Raw genomic sequence first — 18,530 nt, forward strand, 5'->3', positions numbered from 1 at the left:
CAGAGAAATTTCAGTACAAATTTGAGAGTCTGAAATACTCATTGAAAAAACTACAAATACAAGTTGCATTTGACAGCATCCTGTCCAGGGTGTACCCTGCCTTGCACCCACTGCTTGCTGGGATAGACTCCAGCTAACCTATGACCCTGAATTGGAAGAAGCAGTTTGAAAATGGATGGGTGTAGTGAAAGTTGTTTCAATTTTCAGGTGACTGACAAAATATGCCCTGCTCAATACAATCCTATCCATTTTGAAATCTTATTTTTACTTTGTACTTGTTTTTTTATATGAATAAGTATAGGATTTGAAATCCTTTTTTCATTGTTTATAACCCATATTTAAGTATATTCATCTAGGTTACCGAACGCTCCGCTACTACTAATAACGAACTTCTAATTATACTGCAGCACATTCTGCACCACCCAACCTCCAGTGGAGGTCATCCAGAACAGCCACACCAGACACCACATCAGAGAGCAGGAAATTCAAGGCTCTTAGCCAGGACTCCAATCACTGCCCCAAACACACCCAGTAATGGCATTTTATGTATACTCATGGGCAGAACTGACATACTGTACTACGCTGATAATGTGTAAGCAAATATAAATGCAAACTATTTTCAGTTTTGGGTTTCAGTAGTTTTCACCTTACAAAATAATCCACAGCACAGTACACAGCATTTAACTACAGCAGCAGATTACAGTAAGAATACTTTACCGTATTAGAGAGGTACTGCATTAGAATTCATAAGAAAAATCTGACATCTCGAGGATGCCTCAGCGTCTGCAGCTTTAACTTCCTATCCTTTGATTTTCATATCATTGCAGCTTTGTAATCTAGTAACCTTACACTGCTTTATGTGCTTTGCCCTAAACTCAAAGTCTCAGATTTCAAAAGCTGGTCACTGAGCTAGAAACAGAACTATTTCATTTCCTGCGAAGTAGCTGAGTTGTTGTGCCTCTTCAGAGATCAGTGCATTACAGTACATCTAGCTGAAAAACATTTTGAATAAGAGACTGCAAAAATATTTTTATTGCTAAAAATTAAAATAAATTATGGCTTTATGGTTAAATGTTTTAATAATGGCAATACATGGACAAAATATTGTTTGAATGAAACTTAATTCAAAACCTGTGTTCCAATGCTGTCCAATAACAAGAACATTCTAGATGCCCTTGATATAGATTCTGCTGAAATCAGGCATTAGATGTACTTATTGAAGCCTTTCACCGCATAAATGATAAAATACAGGAGAAAGCCATTTAAAGCCCTTTAGAGTAGCAAGCAAAGCTTGTGTTTTACAACGCTGTTCAAAAGAGGCTTAGTTTAAATCTTTAAGAGGTACAGTGTACACACCCTCTGCAAGAGGACTGTTGTTACAGTTAAAGAGACTACAAAACTTCTGCCAAAAAAATACTTTAGTATGTTATTGAAATATGGACTGAAAGGTCAAATGACTACCCTATGGAAAAATGATAAATAATGCTTACAGTACATCGTATGAAAGTTACCAACTTTGCAATTTATCCTGCGACATATTTGCAAAATGTCACGATATTAGTTCCCCCTCCTTAAGGGTGCTCCAGCCCTATCACTCAAGACTTTATTCCATGCACCTGCGCCCTATTTCCTGCCCACCTTAAAAGCCAGGCGCTGACGCTCTTCCGGGCTCTGCATCTGATTTCCATATCGTGCGAGTCCGGGACCAGGAAGCGCCTGGTCCCGTTAAGGTTTTAACCCCCCTGTTCCTGTTCCTTGTCCCTGTCTGCCGGTTCCGACCCGGCCTTCGTGGTTTTTAATTCCTTCGTCGGATGGATCTCCTGGTTTTGGACTTACCCTTGCGTTTTGGATACTCTATGGATTACTCTTGGATCGTTCGCCTCGGCCACACCTCCCCCGTGCACCAGCGCACCTTGGACACGCCCCCTGTCTTCTGCCCCGTTTTCCTGCATGACATTTCCCCAGTGTTTCCCCACTCCGTCGGACTGTGTCGTCCGCATAGGGTCCGGAAAGAACTGTTCGTTACACAAAAATAATGATCTAAGATGCAAAGTTAAAAAACTAAAAACTGGATCCATCTCTAACACAGTAAAGCCATTAAAACTCTCCACAAACTTCTGCTCTCGCCTCCTTTGTTTCAGTGCCCTTCATGGCAAAAGGAAACATCAGAAGTGATGCAAAGATTTCTACTTGTGTCCCCATACAGTATAACAAACTACTAGCAATTGTCTGCTACTCTCAAGTCAATAAAGCACTGGCAACACCTTAATCTTAGCACCAAGAGCCAAATGATAACTGTGAAGTGTTCAAGATACTTTCATTTTTTTATATAAATGAGCATAAGGTATACAATAAACATCCCTTCATGAATAAAATGAAATAAATGTATGGTATCTACTGTACACTCATTAAAAACTAAAAGTGAAATATATGAAAGTGTTATTCAGATTTACACTAATACGTCAGTATCAGACCTCTAATTCAGTGCGGCTAACGTATCAAGACCAGATACAAGCATGTGCATTATGTCTGATCAGCAGCAGAGCCATATGCAGTTACACTGCAGTCATGATAAGACACTTGCCAAGATTAGCCAGGCATACTGTCCTCTGCAACAGTCACTTGAGATGCACTGGCTACACTTGTGTCAGTTTGTATAACTGCTCCGGCCTCAGCTTATGTAATCACTGTTAGAACCAAAACATGATACCAGAAACACTACAAGTGACTCCATATATTAGTTGGATGATAGTTCTGCAGAAGAAACTGTTTATTCAATGTATTTAACATTGCTAATTACTTTAACGAATGCCACTGTTGCAGAATAGCACAGGCGTATGGTTTAAGGAATGAAAAGCAACTGCTGGCTTAAAATAACTACCATAAATCAGAAGCTTAAGTAGTTACCATTCAGCTTCATTATGTAAAAGCCATCTCAGATATTCCTCAAGCATTCATCAAGTGGATTTAGGTTAGAAACAAATTTCTCACACACCAGGGGTGATTTTCCCAGAAGCCAGTTAACCCACCAGCATGTCTTTGGACAGTGGGAGGTAACCAGAGCACCTGGTGGAATCCCACATGAACACTGGGGACATAGAAACCCCACGCACCCCAGGATCTGAACCCAGGGCCCCCTCGCTGAGAGGCAGTGATGTTAACCACTGCACCACTGTGCAGCACAAGTCTATTCAACACACCTATCAGATTTAGAGATAACTGTCTGAATAGTTTTTCAGCAGCAATATTTGGAGGTTTCTCAGACAGGTTTCAATGAAGGCACTTGTTACAGAGCAAGTTTACGGATCTGAATCATTGCGTATGGATGATGCCTGATAAATTTGTTGCAAGACCATTTTTCAGGGCACGCTGTTTGACATTTTGAAGATGGTACTGGTAGTGAAGTGTCCATCTTAGTTTGCACAAGAATATCATTTTACAATATTCGAATTGTATTTATTCCAGGATGATAAATAAATATACATAAATAAATTTTTTAATTGTTTAAAAATGTTTTGAACATAAACACTTTAAAACAGTTTAGATTTGTGGCTGCTTTCCAATATTCTAAACGGTACCATTGTGATAAAATGTTATGGCTGCAGTTTATGCTACGCTGCATTGAATCAAATTTTTCAAACTAATCTATTGGTCTGGAAGAATTTGAACTTTTTTTTCCAAATGCAGCTTAGACACCCATCCTGGTTGATGCAGAAGTCTTATTATTGTCCTGCAATATATCAGCAAGTGCCCAGGATGTCTGCCAGTTTTGAAGCTGATCTATCACGCATTGTTTAACCAAACACAGTCTGAATGTTTGGAAGATAATGGCACAAAAGACCAGTGGCAGTCTGGCGGACATCTTGGTTTGCTGTACCATACTTGAATTGCATTTTCCGCAGTCTGGACTTTGTTATTAACAGTAGTACTGTATGTGCACACCACTACTTGATCGGAGCTGATGCTATGATTTTGTTATACTATGATGTTTCCCATACAGTATTTCACAAAGTATTTGATAGATACTAGTGTCGCTATCAAAGTTATTGGAGCAAATATTCAGGTGAAAAATGAGGCAGCTTTGGTTGTAGTCAAAATCAGCCTGATTTCAATTATATCACCCAGAGGAAGATTGCAGATGGGCAGGTCAGGCCTTGAATTTGCCTGACCGCTATCACAGCTTAATGTCTCAGGTGTCTCCACATGCCCACATACTGCATGTTGTAGTTGATTGGCTACCTGGTCTTAGAAGGCAATCAGTTTCAAAAGTGGGAAGAATAAAATAAATTGAAAATCATGACAATGGTTTCTATATCTTGGAGGTGTTACAGTCTAGAGAAAGCCTGATCACTGCTCTGCACACTATGCTGAATAAATTGAACATTGTTTGTTATTTTACAGTTGTTTTGTTTAAAGTACAAACTCTGGACTGAGGCAATATTATAAAGCAACCGCTACAAACAGAATTTCAAAAATATCACAGAAAAGGCTTCACTACTACCCAATAATTCAATTCAGTAAAAGGCCACTATTTCAATCAATACCACTGACCCTTCAATGTATTTGCTTCATAAAAGACTTTGGTAATACAGCCCTAGTACATGAAAACCAACTCACGTACTATTAGAGAAGGACTTATTAAAAAAAATATTCATTAAAAATGATCATCGCGTTAACAACAACAGCAACAACAACCACCCGAAACAAAGTACACCTGATTGTAGCCTTTTAGTGAGATGGACTTCCAACATTTGTTAATGCCATCAGCGCTTGCCAGATGGCAGATGCCATTTATCCGCGGTTCAAAATACACTTAAACTGATCTCCGTTTACAAGCCCAGCCCTTCAGCACAACAACAAAAGGCATCTTTGTTAGAGAAATGTGCGCGCTTGCGATTCCCAAGTCTGTGAAGTGTCCGTCTATTCTCGGCGAGTACACGCAGTCTATGAATGTAGTTATCGGAGCCCTGCTGTTTCTGTTGAAGTAATTCCTAGCCCAGTTATGTCTTTAGAAATTAAGTGCAACTATTAATATCCATACTGGCTCAGTGCAACCTTAAAAAACATATTTCTTTTTAAAGACTTGAAGGGTTCACAGCTGCTTTTTAGACTGTAGTTTTCCATTAAGTTAACCCACCTGAGAAAAAAGAGTCAAAACGAGAAATAGCAGTCAAGTACACCGTCTTGTCTATAAATCTGTCACTTTTCAAGGATCAAAGCAAAAAAAAAATCTCCTTCCCCTCTAAATCAAAACAGATGGTATAGTATCAACTGCTTAAAAACACTAGGTACAGTATTTCTGTTATTTTTAATGCTTAATATTAAAAAATAAGCAACCCTTCACATATTGACATCTCTGTGGCCCAAGTAAAAAAAACATGCATACAGTACTTACCCTGTCGGTGGTTTTGTGGATGTATTCGCTGTACTTTCCATCCTAACGTCTGTACTGTAACAGGTACAGTTTCTCTTAATATCGATTTGCAAATTAAACGTACAGTACCACGGTATTTGTCTTCTGAGGCACGATGGTTTTCCTTCTAAATTAACATTGTAAACCAATTCAATGCGTAGGGATCCATGAGAAAGCGCACTTCTGCAAACTGGAAAAAAAAAACTTTCCTTTAGAGATTTATGTTCTCATGGAAAACGAGCCACCGATTCAATAGCTGAGGGAGAAATACCTCGGACGGAGCGAACATGCAGTAGGCTCGTCATAAGCAGGTATTTTAGTTGATTTTCAAGTTGCGTTGGCAATGACCAGATCGGCTCGCTTTACTGTACTAGTAAACTAAAATCCAAAAGGTGGCGTAGAGGTTCAAAACAACCTCAACAACTTTAGAATTTGAAATCCACGGGGGCTTGTCAAGGGCTTTGGCCGACTGTTTTATCAATTATTATCCCAATGTCAACCGCAAGAAAAATAAATTCATTTAACAAACGATGCGCAGGTACAGTGCACCCCTGCTCAGTGCATACGAAAGTGACAGCTTGCTAGCAGGACTCTCGTCATTTGCAGGCGAAGTGTAGCCGCATAGTTACAGCGGTACACAAACAGCGACTGAAGTCAGCGCTCAAACTAATCCACAAAGGCAGCAGTTACATTGTGGTTTTGGTTTTGCTTTCCTGATCCAGTACTTACTTCGATTTACATCTGACGCAAATCCCCCCTTTCCTTGCTTATGTGCGGTTTCCAAAAATCCAGTTCCCCGTTTATTAATTGGACAAGAATCGCCTCTCCCCGTCTTTCTGCCGTCGCTCCACTTTTATCCCCCACTCGGCTCCGTCAGCACTCCCTGTCAATCACACAGGGAATTCATTACAGCAGGCTGGAGGTCCCGCTCTCCGGCCAAGCCGGGGCTGGGATTTCAGCGCTATCACACGAGGGGTCGGGTGCTTGAGAAACACCTTTTTTAGGTGCTACGAGTGTACAGTCAAGAGTAGAATAGCTTTATTTCGCTCAGGAGAAAAAATAAAGTGACTTGTATCACAAGTACCAGTATAGTCTAGGACAGCTCTGTGCTCTAATAGAAAACGTTAAAAAAACATATTTAGAAGTGAATTAATGTTCTAAAAAGTAGTAACAAGTTGAAATCGACGTGTGCTCTTCTATTACATGTGGGAGTAATGCTATAACATGTATACGGGATTTCATTAAAATATAATATTCACTGTTTTTAACAGGCCGATCTCACTAAATATAATGATTTTCTTAGTAAAGAAATCTGAGAAGAAAAGATGGTTAGTAAGCAACACGTTTGTGAATGGTTGTTTTCCTCCATTAATCCAGCTGAAACAAAGTTGTAGCGCCACCCTGTGGCTCAGAGGAGACTGCTACCGCGGTATCAATTGTTGCCGCTAAGAAACAGAAATCCGATTGGCTACCAAGTTATTCATCTCAAAAAGGAAAATAAGCCTCTATCTCTCTTCACACCGAACCTTAATGCTACAGAGATCCACCTCTTACGGATCTGATGCTGTTAAACTCTAGTACCCAACAGGATATTTCTGACGTTTCTTTGTCACCGTGAACATGCACCTGTGACTTACAAGGGGGCTGTGTGGGTAACACTAGAGCATTAAGCATGAATGCCACAATGTCCCACTGGTAAGAAATCAAGCCTTTGTGTTATCGTTACGCAGATGGTTTCTTGTAATATCATTGTTTCAGAGCATCTGTATAAAGGCACTGGCAAAACGTTGTTTCTTTCCTTCTCTTTTACGCATGGATTAAACCTTTACACGTTCCTGTATAAAGGCACACTGTTAAAGTGTCAAGAAATTAGTTTCTTGACCTTCACATATGTGCTTTGGTACCACAAAAACGTATAGGTGCAGAATGATGTGAACTGCTTGTTTCCCGGGTGAGGGCCAGCTGTGCATGCATACGCACCAGGAAGCCCATGTGGCAACACCTGGCAACATCTGGCCCAGGACAACGTTGTCCACTGCTGCTGTGCTAGTAGTCTTGTGGGGAAATAAATCCCAATAACTGATTTCAGGCTCCAGTGGGATGAGTTTGTGCTTTCTGTATTGGTTCAGGTGTAGGTGACTATAGAAGTGTCTCCAAGAATCTAGAGATAATGGGTAACACCTGGCTGATGTCAACATCTCCAGCTCCAAAACAAGGAGTCCAGGTTCAGTGATCAAAGTAATTGAGAGGTTGACTTTGTTTTACCTTAGATAATTAAGTTCTGGGTCAATCAAGAGTCCAAAAAGACACCTTTGGAGAGGATGGAGAAGCCAAGGAGGGAGGTGGAAAAGAAGAGACAGAAGACAGAAGGCGGGAGCTCCTATTTCCTAAGTCCAGATTGAATTTCAGTTTGGACCTAGTTAAGTTGCTATTCTGTGGTATTTCGGGAACTCTGATTTCCCTGCATTAAATCTCTCTGTAAACCCAGATGTCACCAAACGAATGGGAATCTATCTCCCTATTTTACAACCACTCACCAGGAGAGCCTGTTTTTAACCAAAGGATTCTTCACACAGGAAATTTTATGTGCATCCAATTAATGCCAACCAAAGAGGAATATACTGTACTGAAGTACTGGTTGTTTGGAGATTAAGGCCTATGATTGGCAAAATCATTTAAAAACTGAAACATCTTCCTTTTCATTTAACATACAGTATGTAGAATATAATTTATATTTTCACATTTATTTTAAAGAGAAAAAATAAATTTCATCTTCATGATACAAAGACAAAGAGGTCTTAAAACTATTTACTCCTGCTTCTTCCATAAAGTCTGTTTAATTGGTTATTTTCTACTTTAAATAGTGTGTGGAATTACTTAAGCACCATTGTACTTGTATCTTAATTGTTTCATTGATGATGATACCATTGTTGTCACGGGTGACCCGCTGAGGAAATGGGAGGATGAACCCTATGCGGTACCTAAGGGGGCGAGGTGAGAGTCCAAGTCGAGATCGAGGTTCATAGAAATAGGTAGCAGAGCAGGTTTCCAATCCAGAATAGAGCAAGGCTGAAATCGTAATCGAAAAGGCAGTTCTGTGATCCAAAGGTGAAGGTCAATCAAGAAGGCTCCCAAATCCGAAGGGGCAAGGCAGGAGACGTAGCAAAGGTGAGTTCTGTGGTAGGCAACAAAGAGTGAGAAGGAAACAGAAACTAACTAACTAAAATAACAACCAATACCAGGCAAAGAGCAGAGAGTTCAGAAGGGTTTAAGTACTGTGCGAGGAAGAAGGTGCGTTGATTGATGAAGTGTCGTGGTTGGCCGATTTGCAGGGGTGGTGTCATTTGGCAGAAGTGCTCAGGGCTGAGTGTAATTAGTAGAGGGCGTGACAATTGTGTCATATTGCCATTTAACACATCACATTATGAAGGTCTGTTAAAAAATATAAACAGATCCTCATCACTTACACAAAAGTAATACATTTAGCTTTGTTACTAGTGGACTGGCAATTAGGCCAATATCCCAACTGAAAACATATTAGTATTATTTTCAGTCCTAATTTTGACATGTCATGTAAAGAGTATTCTAAGAGTTTCATTTTTGTTCTTGTGCTAATTGTCCATTTTAATCCATCCTGTCCTGTTGAGATGCTGAGAATATAGTTAATACTTTTGAGACTTCTAGTCTGGATTACTGCTGTGTTTTTTTTATCTGATGTCAACTCCATTCTAGAAAATGAGTCAGATGTGAACATAGTTTTCCAGTGTAGCTGCCTGGCATTGAGCACCTGTGACGTTTTGATCTAAAAATTATTTTATTGACCCACGTCGTCATGAGTAATATGGCCCTTTGCACACTTAAAGGTCTATTTAGCTTCTGTATTTCATCATGTAGAGAATTTGCTTAAAATAATGTCATACTGAGGATCTGAAAACCTTTTACAGTTATGTCCTAAGATGCGGAATGTCCTTTTCCCCACATATAAATTGTGGACATGTGTCTACTTTACAAAACTGAAAAGCCATTTCTAAACATTTTTCATCTCAATTTTAAGATTAGATTGCGCATTATTTTATTTTATCTAATTTATTTGTTTTACTGTTCCCTCTTGTCTTTTCTTTTAATCATAATTTTAGGGTAAGGCACTTGGCAGTGTGTTTACCATACAGGGTGCGATTGAAAATTAAATTATCCCTGTTTCTACTGAAATTAGATCTGCTGTGGAACTTCATGAGGGTGAAGATATGAGTAATTTTGAGTTAATAAACTTTCAAGGGGAAAAATTGTAATACAGAAAGAAAAGGAAAACTATAATCGAAAGACTTAATTCAGAAGAGTAATTTTAGAACTCAGATCAATGACAGTCTTCAGCACTAAAACTGCAAAGGAACAGGTAACGGGTTTATTCCATCCTGAAAAGAGAAGAAAGGAAACACAGCGTTTCGGCCGTGGAGCCTTCTTCAAGTGTGAGAAAGACAGGTTAGATGGCAAAATAGCACAGAAATTAAATAGCACAGGAGAACAAAAGCAGGAAAAGTGGAGGAGGAGGGAGAGGAGACAGGCAGAGAGGCCACTCAGGAAGTGCAAAGTGGAGAGGGGTGGAGAAAGATGTGAAGTCAAACCTGCTTGAGAACAGAGAAGATTACACGAAAATAAGTCTGTCATTGAGAGAAGGGGGAAGGTGTGAACCCAGTTTCAGGATGAGTTTAGTTTCTGTAGTAGTTCTGCTGTACGAGTTGAGAAACCCATCTTTGAGAACAGAGACAGAGAGATCACTGTGATCATGGCCATCTGAGGTGAAATGAGAAATCTTTAATCTTCACAGCCCTGACATGTTCTCTGAAGCGGTCTCCTAGTCTCCTTCTGGTTTCCCCAACGTAGATAGCTGGGCATTTCTTGCCAGAGATACAGTAAATGAGGTTGCTGGAGATACAGGATGTCATCAGGGTGATCCGGAATTGACCTGAGGGGCCCTGAATGAGCATGTTGTTAGATATGTATTTGCAGGTGATGCAGCGAGTTCTGTTGCAGGGGAAGGTGCCAGGTGGGGATGATTGCCGAATGTGGTCAAGAGAGCTGTGAACAAGAACACGTTTTATAAATGTGTTGATAATACCTCCATTCAGAAAACCTACACAGTATACAGATTTCTTCAAGCATGGCGAAGTGTATTTCTATAGTTTGATCACTAGAGGGTAGTGTGGTTCTTTCAGTACAGCAAAGTTTGCTGTATATTATTGTACTGTACAGTATATTACCACACTACTGTATATTTATAAGTTTTAGGAAAATTATGTAAACAAACATTTAACATGCTATTCTTTTACTAATACCTTTAATACAGCAATAATGTTTGTTGTCACAAAGCAATATAGCTACACTGTCAGGATAAACAAATTAAAATGATAACAAGAATTAGTTTTATTTTGCATTCACGTGTTTTATGTTATGTGTATGTTTACATAGAACAACCTGGTAGTGTAGTCATACAGTATAACTGAAACTGCCGGCAATATACTGGTAGCAGCACAAAAAGCAATAGAATCAATGTTTACTTTACAGATGTCAGGCTTGGGTTTCTGTAGTTCAATACTGTACCTCACTTTTAAGCAGTTGCTGGAAATATGATATACAGTATAGTTCAAGTAGGTAGCTGTTTCAGCATGCGTGGGCTGTAAAGTAACAAGTAAAGGTTTATCCCATGCTGAAAAGAGAAGAAAGGAAACAACGTTTTGGCTGTGGAGCCTTTTTCATGTACTGAACCCTTCTTCACCCGAAGATATTCAGGTGTTTTTCCTGTGGCATTCAGTCAGCATTTGATAGGTTTATTAATTTCATGTAGTCATTAATTTGATTAGGAGTGTAACATATGTTTATCTACAGAAAATATGACAGTTGTGAAAATTGCAGATGCAAAAACCAGTGGAATTAATTTGAAAAAACTGGGAGAATGCTCTGTAGCCTTCCTCTTCAGTGTTGTCTCTGAGTACAAGAGGAGTAAATTCCCTCTCTGTTACAATGTTTTTAACTCACTGATGTACTTGAAGCGGATATTCACAATGTATTATTTTCAAAACTGCTTTGCAACCCTGAGTGCTTGACTAATAGCTTAAATGCAAGATTATTTAGAGAAAAAAAAGAAATATATTCCTGAATGTTTCCTTTTTTAAAAAAAATGAATCTCCACCAAAATCCCAACAAAAGTAAAGTTTCCAGGGATGGTCTCCCTGCGAAGATTTGTAGCAGCATGTCTTTATCAACTCATGACATAATGTGGACTTGCTGAACTCTCTGAGTGACTGAGTGAGAGGGAGAGGAATCTGGAAATGAGTGAGCAATAGACATTCAAGCTCATTCTCCAGGCTCAGACACAGACCCTTCTATCCTCCCCCAGCTCCACCCACACATTGTACATTCATATAGATCATAGGTATATAGATCAATATAGATCAAGGTTTCTGTCTGATAAGTGTTTTGGGGCATTATGGCAAAACATGGCAAAAGCTAGTTAGTGCAGTGGAAGCAGAGGATACTAGAGGAAAAAATCTGGATACATTTGTAACTATCTTTAAATATTTTAACTATACTTTCTTAAACAAACAAAGTGTTAAAATATGCATATTATCTAGCCTAAAAATACCACCGTGCTAAAGTTTGACACACCTCTTTTTTTAATCAGGAAATTGCTGAACTCGTGCTTTATGATATTTGAGTAAAAGCTGACATCTTCCTGCTTCAGATGAAGCCAAACAAAAAGGTGAACTGGACCAGGAAAAAAATCAGGTGAGTGGAGGCTTTTATCAGCATGTATAGGTGGGCATTATATCAGCATGTATAAGTATTGCATTAAGTAGAGTTTTTGTACCTGTATGGTTCTTTCTCCACTAATTTGTAATTATCATGCAATGTGATGCCCTTTCTATATAATAATGAAGAAATTGTAATATTGTACAATTTCTTGTTAATTTACAATTACACTTGTAATTCTAATATTACTGTAATTGTTTGCTGCTATTAAATGTTAGGAAAAGGTTTATTGTAAATAATGTTGATATGCAAATATTTCTCGAAGTTACTGTATAAATCTACAGTTTATAAACTGCAATTTATAGTTTTTTTGAATGATATGTCACACATATGTAGTAACAAGCGGTTGTTGTACAAAACAGCACAGATACTCCTTTCTGATTTGCTGGTCAAAGGAACTTTTAACAAATGACCGTAGGGAAACTATAAGGGCTGTCAGCTTTAAAAAACATATATTTTAGGTTATTTTCTAAAATAATAATTTTACTGAGAATGTCTGCATCATTATAAGGAAAAATGTTAGGATGATAAGACTTCATTTATTAAGTCTATTGTAAATCCTAGTGCTAGTTTTGGATTCATAAGTACAACTGACCTGTAGGGGGCAGGTCATACCTGTAGAACAGTATTACTGCTTAGACCAGTTTTGATTGTCGTACTGTTTTAGTGAAATCTTTTAAGTATTTAAGCCCTGTTAATTTTTGCTTGAAATTAGCTATTTGTCCCATTTTCCAGAAAGTGAAAAGAGGTAAATGATAAAATGATAACTAAATGGAGTGACTAAACAAAATTACCTTAACTCAAAATATAAAAGTTTTGAAAAAATAATAATACTTTAACTATTAATGGTAACTACTGATGTTTGTTTCAAGTAAATAATATAAATATTCAAATTTTAAAAATATATTTTAGGGATTTCTATTAGTAAAATCAGGCATTCAATAATTTAGTGACTTTTTTTTAAAAGGTCTTAAATGCAACACTGCTCATCGAAATACTAAATTCAGTTTTACTTAGAAGGTCAGAGATATGTCTCGGGATTTACTGGAGTTTGTGTTTCAAGTTAAATAAATATTCTTAAATAAGTGTAAGAAGCTACTAACTTTGATTACTCCAGGCTGGGGTCTAAATCAATCAGATCGTGAATGAACTAAGATTTAAGGTTACTATTAGGCTTCTCCCAAAGCATGAACATCAATTATATAGAAATCTGATAACTTTAGGTACATCAGCTTTGGTGAAAGTCATCAAGTATTGTATGTTTTCTTGTTGTTACAGAACCCCAAAATGAGTTACTCTACACCACCTTCTACAACTACAGAAAATGATTATTCTAATTATTACGACTCAACAGAAAACTATTCCCCTTGCAACGCCAAAAACGTCAGGGAATTTGGCACTCAGTTTCTTCCCACGCTTTACAGCTTCGTCTTCATTGCTGGATTGATTGGAAACGGGCTGGTGGTCTGTGTCTTGATCCAATTCAAGAAGCTGAGAACAATGACCGATGTTTACCTCCTGAATTTGGCCATGTCCGACTTACTGTTTGTCTTTTCTCTGCCTTTCTGGTCTCACTATGCTGCCAGCAACAACTGGGTTTTTGAAAAATTCATGTGCAAAACAATCACAGGGTTTTATCTGATTGGCTTCTACAGTGGCATCTTCTTCATCATGATTATGAGCATAGATCGCTATATGGCAATAGTTCTTGCCACTTCTACCATGAGGTTCAGGTCTGTCTCTCACGGAGTTTCTGTGAGTCTGGCAATATGGTTGGTCAGTTTCTGTGCCTCCGTTCCTACAATTGTATTCACCCAAGTGCAAAATGAATCAACTGGAATAACCTGTAAAACTGAATTTCCCGAAGAACACAAGACCTTTTGGCATCTTATAATGAACTTTGAAATAAATATTTTGGGTCTACTTGTTCCTCTACCTGTTATGATCTTTTGTTATTCAGGCATCCTTCAGATTTTAAAAAGGTGCAGGAATTTCAAAAAGGTGAAAGCTGTCAAACTAATTTTTATTGTTGTTGTTGTGTTTTTCCTTTTCTGGATGCCATACAACATTGTTATTTTTTTACGTTCTCTGGAAATCTTGCGGTTACTTCCAAAAGACTACTGTGATACCAGAAATCATCTGGATGTTGCCATACAAGTAACAGAAACTTTAGCATTTGTCCACTGCTGTTTGAATCCCGTCATTTATGCTTTTGCTGGGCAAGAGTTTAAAAAGTGCGTCAGAAGATTACTTCAGAAATGGACATCATTTTGTTTTATCTGTAAAAACTGTAAGATGTTAACCATAGAGATCTCAGGATCAGGAACCTCAGTCTATTCTCGGTCTAGTACTGACCTTCGTACAACAAGGGTTCTGTAGCTGTAGCCCCAAGCAATTGTCAACTGTTTGGATCTTGCAGTCAGTAAATTTTGGAAAATGTTTGCTTATAAATAATAAATAGTACATTTACATGTTTTAATAATTAAATAAGGGTCTGACCATAGTATTAAGGAAGCACAGAAAATTGAATGAACAGAAAGTCAAACAGTCAAGTACAGTATTTATAATTATAAATGCATCTAAACGGATTCATGTTCAAGATAGATAATTTCAGATACCTTATTATAGAAGGACAAGGAAATCTTTAAATGTTTTAACAGTCAAACTAACAGTCCCCCACAAACAAGGAGACAGTATTAGAAAACAAGGGCTAATGGATTAATTCATGCAAAAGGAATCATCTTGTGAGAGTCTGGAATAAGCTATCCCACCATGTCATCAAAAGCCGGTACTCTTTTTTCAAGAAGTGGATGGATCAACTAACTCCAATTAGCAACCAAAAAAGGACTGAATGGCCTCTTATCTTTGACATTTTTGCTCTTACCAGGACATTGTAGAGGGTTTATGAAAACATAGTGACTGACAGGAATTAGAAATTAAATAGTGGATTGTACAAAACAAAAAAAAAATTTGTAAACTTGTTTCATAGTCAGCATGGTCAGGCTAGAAACCCATGTAATATCCTTTATTTTTAATACTTTCTTTATAATTTATTTTGTTTAAGTTTTGCTTCGGAACTGGCCTGTATATATTTGTTTTACTGTTACCAAGTGTTAAAATGCAGAGAAATATAATTTCTTTGTCATGAAGACATTCACACTTTTCTCCCAACATCCATTTTAGAGGTCATTGTAATCGCTGTTATTATGACTTATAATAACAATATTTTCAGTGATATAAATTATACACATATTTTTTTGGTGGATAAAATACAAATATATTGAGTCATTAAGATGTTTACTTTGGTCTTATGCTTATTAAAAAGCAAACACAAAGCAGATGCATCACAGCCTCTGAAATTGTGGTCATGAGATACAGAACTTCAAAAACATGTAGGCAAATTACTCAGATTTTATTTTTCTTAGAATTTAACAGTACTACTCTTTCATGCTTTTCTTATCATGATACGCTTATACAATTTTACCAGATTATAGTGTTAAAAACCACAAGGAAGGAGATCCACTGTGCTTTTTAATAAGTGATCTGTTTAAAAGGAGCATTTCTCCTTTTAGTTAACAGTGCCAGTTTCAACAATAAGTTCCACAGTTACAGTACCACAGTCCTGTAAAATGTACAATTAAAGAAAAAATTCTGAGCATATACAGCCATGCCAGCACCCATCCTATATGAGATTTTAAACACAACAACCCAACTGGAAACAATTGTATCACATTTATTGTGTTAAGGGACTTGAAGTCCAGCTGTTTATACAGTATACAGTAGGCAATATACAATATGTAAAACTGTAACCTCAATCAGTAAGAAAATGTCTGTGTGAACACATTGTGGACTGGTAAAATTGAAATCCCGCTGTAAATGTAAAGATGTTATTACAAAAGAAAAGTAAAAAAGTGACTTTGCAAAATTATCCCAAACATAACCAAATAGAAATAAAACATATACAGAGAGATATTAACATGACTGAAACAAAACCCCAATTGAAAAGTTGAGTTTCATAAAATGTGTTTACATTTGCTTGGTTAAAAAAAAATATATTTACATTTAAGGAGCTTCTCATGACCCAGGCATTCTGTTGTCTTTAAAAGGCTAATTATATACAAAAATGGTTCATGTCGGCTTTTTCCACATAATAATCTCACATCATAAACTCATCCCAGCAGAATATTCACCTTAATAAATTTTCATCCACCAAAATCTCATCTGCACAGACACCAGACCCATGCAGCTTTTTTAATGCACAGGTTATTTCTTACTCGTGATGGAGATTAGCACCTGCTTTTCAAAATAACAAAATAACACTCTCCATATAGAACATTAATCAGTGGTTTACATATTCACTTTTTTGTAATTGTTTTATTCTAAAAATATTACACCAACTGTATATGTATATCTTTGTAAATATTTGATCTATTAAGCACATCATTTAAAGTAACAAGAAACTCATGAATATTATTGCCATCAGTGCTATGCTATAAACAGCAACAGCTTAATGGTGTTAAACATTGTATGTGGGTTTCTCAAGAACATATGGGATTCTCACATTATTCTCATTTACAGTCACAAGATAAACTGTGCCTGAAGTTAAACTGAGTGCACACTGAGGTGCACATTTTATAGATCATTCATATCTTGCTTATTTTACTAAATATTTTCAATCTGAATGTATCTTCAATAAAATTTGTGTTTTTAAGATCATGAGAAATTGTCACCTTTTTTCTCCAATACAGCACATATTTATTTCTGTTGCTTTTCATGTAGAGAAAAATATAACTTTATCTGCAATCATTTCAAAAGATGCTTGTTGCAAAAGATCTGCCATCTTTGAACACTGGAGTTTTCATTCATATTTGTTGCTTTATTACTGAAATGTGAAATATTTAAAATTACTTAACTTGATCCAATTAAAACATACAGTAGATCCATCTCTTTCAATAAAGAGGCAGACAATTGGAGCAATGCAAAGGTATTTGTCCTGAATTCAGTTAGTGTCTCATCAAAAAAGAAGGAATACTGTATTTCTGACATCCTTCTATATTATAACAGTGCTGGTGTGGGAAGAACATTTCTGCTGCATTACTTGGGAGCGTTGCTAGTTGGTATTTGTGAGGAAGACTAAAGGAAATATGAAAACTTCGTTGTCCCAATGAATGTATTGCTGTGGCAGGTTTATAATAATAATTAATAATTGCTTACACTTATATAGCGCTTTTCTGGACACTCCACTCAAAGCGCTTTACAGGTAATGGGGACTCCCCTCCAGCACCACCAATGTGCAGCCCCACCTGGATGATGCGTCGGCAGCCATAGTGCACCAGAACGCTCCCCACACATCAGCTATCAGTGGGGAGGAGAGCAGAGTGATGAAGAAAGTTCAGAGAGGGGGATTATTAGGAGGCCATGATTGGTAAGGGCCAATGGGAACTTTTGGCCAGGACGCCGGGATTACACCCCTACTCTTTTCGAGAAACACCCTGGGATTTTTAATGACCACAGAGAGTCAGGACCTCAGTTTAACATCTCATCAGAAGGATGGGTTTGTGAGTTTATACAGTGCCTATAGAAAGTAGAAAGAAGAATGCTTTGTGTTGATGAGTGGCAAAAACTCTCAGTTAAATACATCATGGTTCCATGCTGTAACTGAATAAAATGTGAAAAAGTCCAAGGGGGGTGTAGACTGTCTATAGGCACTGTACATCCTGTAAAGACTCACAGCTGCTCTTATACAGTGCCCCATGCAGCTGAATGCAGATGGACCTGGTTTACAGGTGGCATCTCTGATTAGAGCAGGGAAGGTCCTGTGTGTTTCCTGTTTGCTGTCTCTGTCTATTGTAAATATGCTACTCTTTAACTTTGAGTGTTGATTCTGACATCATTTTACAAAAACATCTTGCTTAACAAACTCAGCACCCTCAAAACATTGTGTAACATTAACTTGGGACATGGCAAGATGGTCTGCATAGTCAGTTTTAGTCTTTGTGACATTCCACACAATCTCACATTTTACCGAACCATTGCATAATAAAGGAAAAATATTGCATCAATCAAATCTAACAGATTATGCAACTTTTAAGGATTAACATGTTACTGTAATTTTAGTTGATTTCATTCTATAAAACAAATATTTAGTTTAATCCGTATAACTACAGTCTGTGCATGCAGTATTTTAGGTGTAGTTACTAAATGTGATTTTCAGCTCAGCGCATCAAAAGGTGGTAAAGCATAAAAAGAAAAAAACACAGCAAAACTGAAGACTATATCCTGTCTGAAAATATCAAGGGAAATGAGTGGT

The 18,530-nt window shown here is 37.5% G+C and overlaps 2 protein-coding genes across 9 annotated transcripts in view; one reads left to right on the forward strand and one right to left on the reverse strand.

The window, feature by feature from the left end:
• Positions 1-6,395, reverse strand: part of cobl (cordon-bleu WH2 repeat protein) — an 87,027-nt gene extending 80,632 nt beyond the window's left edge. For 2 of the 8 annotated variants that reach the window (XM_088602261.1, XM_088602263.1), the window contains exons 1-2: positions 6,143-6,392; positions 5,396-5,603 (exon numbers count right to left, since the gene is read on the reverse strand). In XM_088602261.1, the coding sequence (XP_088458387.1) occupies positions 5,396-5,436 (41 nt within the window). In that variant the 5' untranslated portion in view covers positions 5,437-5,603; positions 6,143-6,392. Of the gene's footprint in view, positions 1-5,395; positions 5,604-6,142 lie in introns of all 8 variants that reach the window. The other 6 variants (XM_088602267.1, XM_088602258.1, XM_088602266.1 and 3 more) reach the window with 5 other exon arrangements.
• Positions 6,396-11,865: 5,470 nt separating this feature from the next.
• On the forward strand, positions 11,866-16,943 carry LOC148651641 (C-C chemokine receptor type 4-like). Its single transcript, XM_088602269.1, has 2 exons — positions 11,866-12,196; positions 13,499-16,943. Exon 2 carries the CDS (start codon positions 13,508-13,510, stop codon positions 14,597-14,599), a length of 1,092 nt encoding a protein of 363 aa, XP_088458395.1. The 5' UTR covers positions 11,866-12,196; positions 13,499-13,507; the 3' UTR covers positions 14,600-16,943.
• Positions 16,944-18,530: the final 1,587 nt, after the last annotated feature.

This window comes from Lepisosteus platostomus, chromosome 12 (assembly GCF_059453375.1).
Source record: "Lepisosteus platostomus isolate fLepPlt1 chromosome 12, fLepPlt1.hap1, whole genome shotgun sequence".
Classification (NCBI taxonomy): domain Eukaryota; kingdom Metazoa; phylum Chordata; class Actinopteri; order Semionotiformes; family Lepisosteidae; genus Lepisosteus; species Lepisosteus platostomus.

Excerpts from the sequence above, each read along its gene's own strand:
- LOC148651641 (XM_088602269.1), top strand. The coding sequence starts at position 13,508 with ATGAGTTACTCTACACCACCTTCTACAACTACAGAAAATGATTATTCT.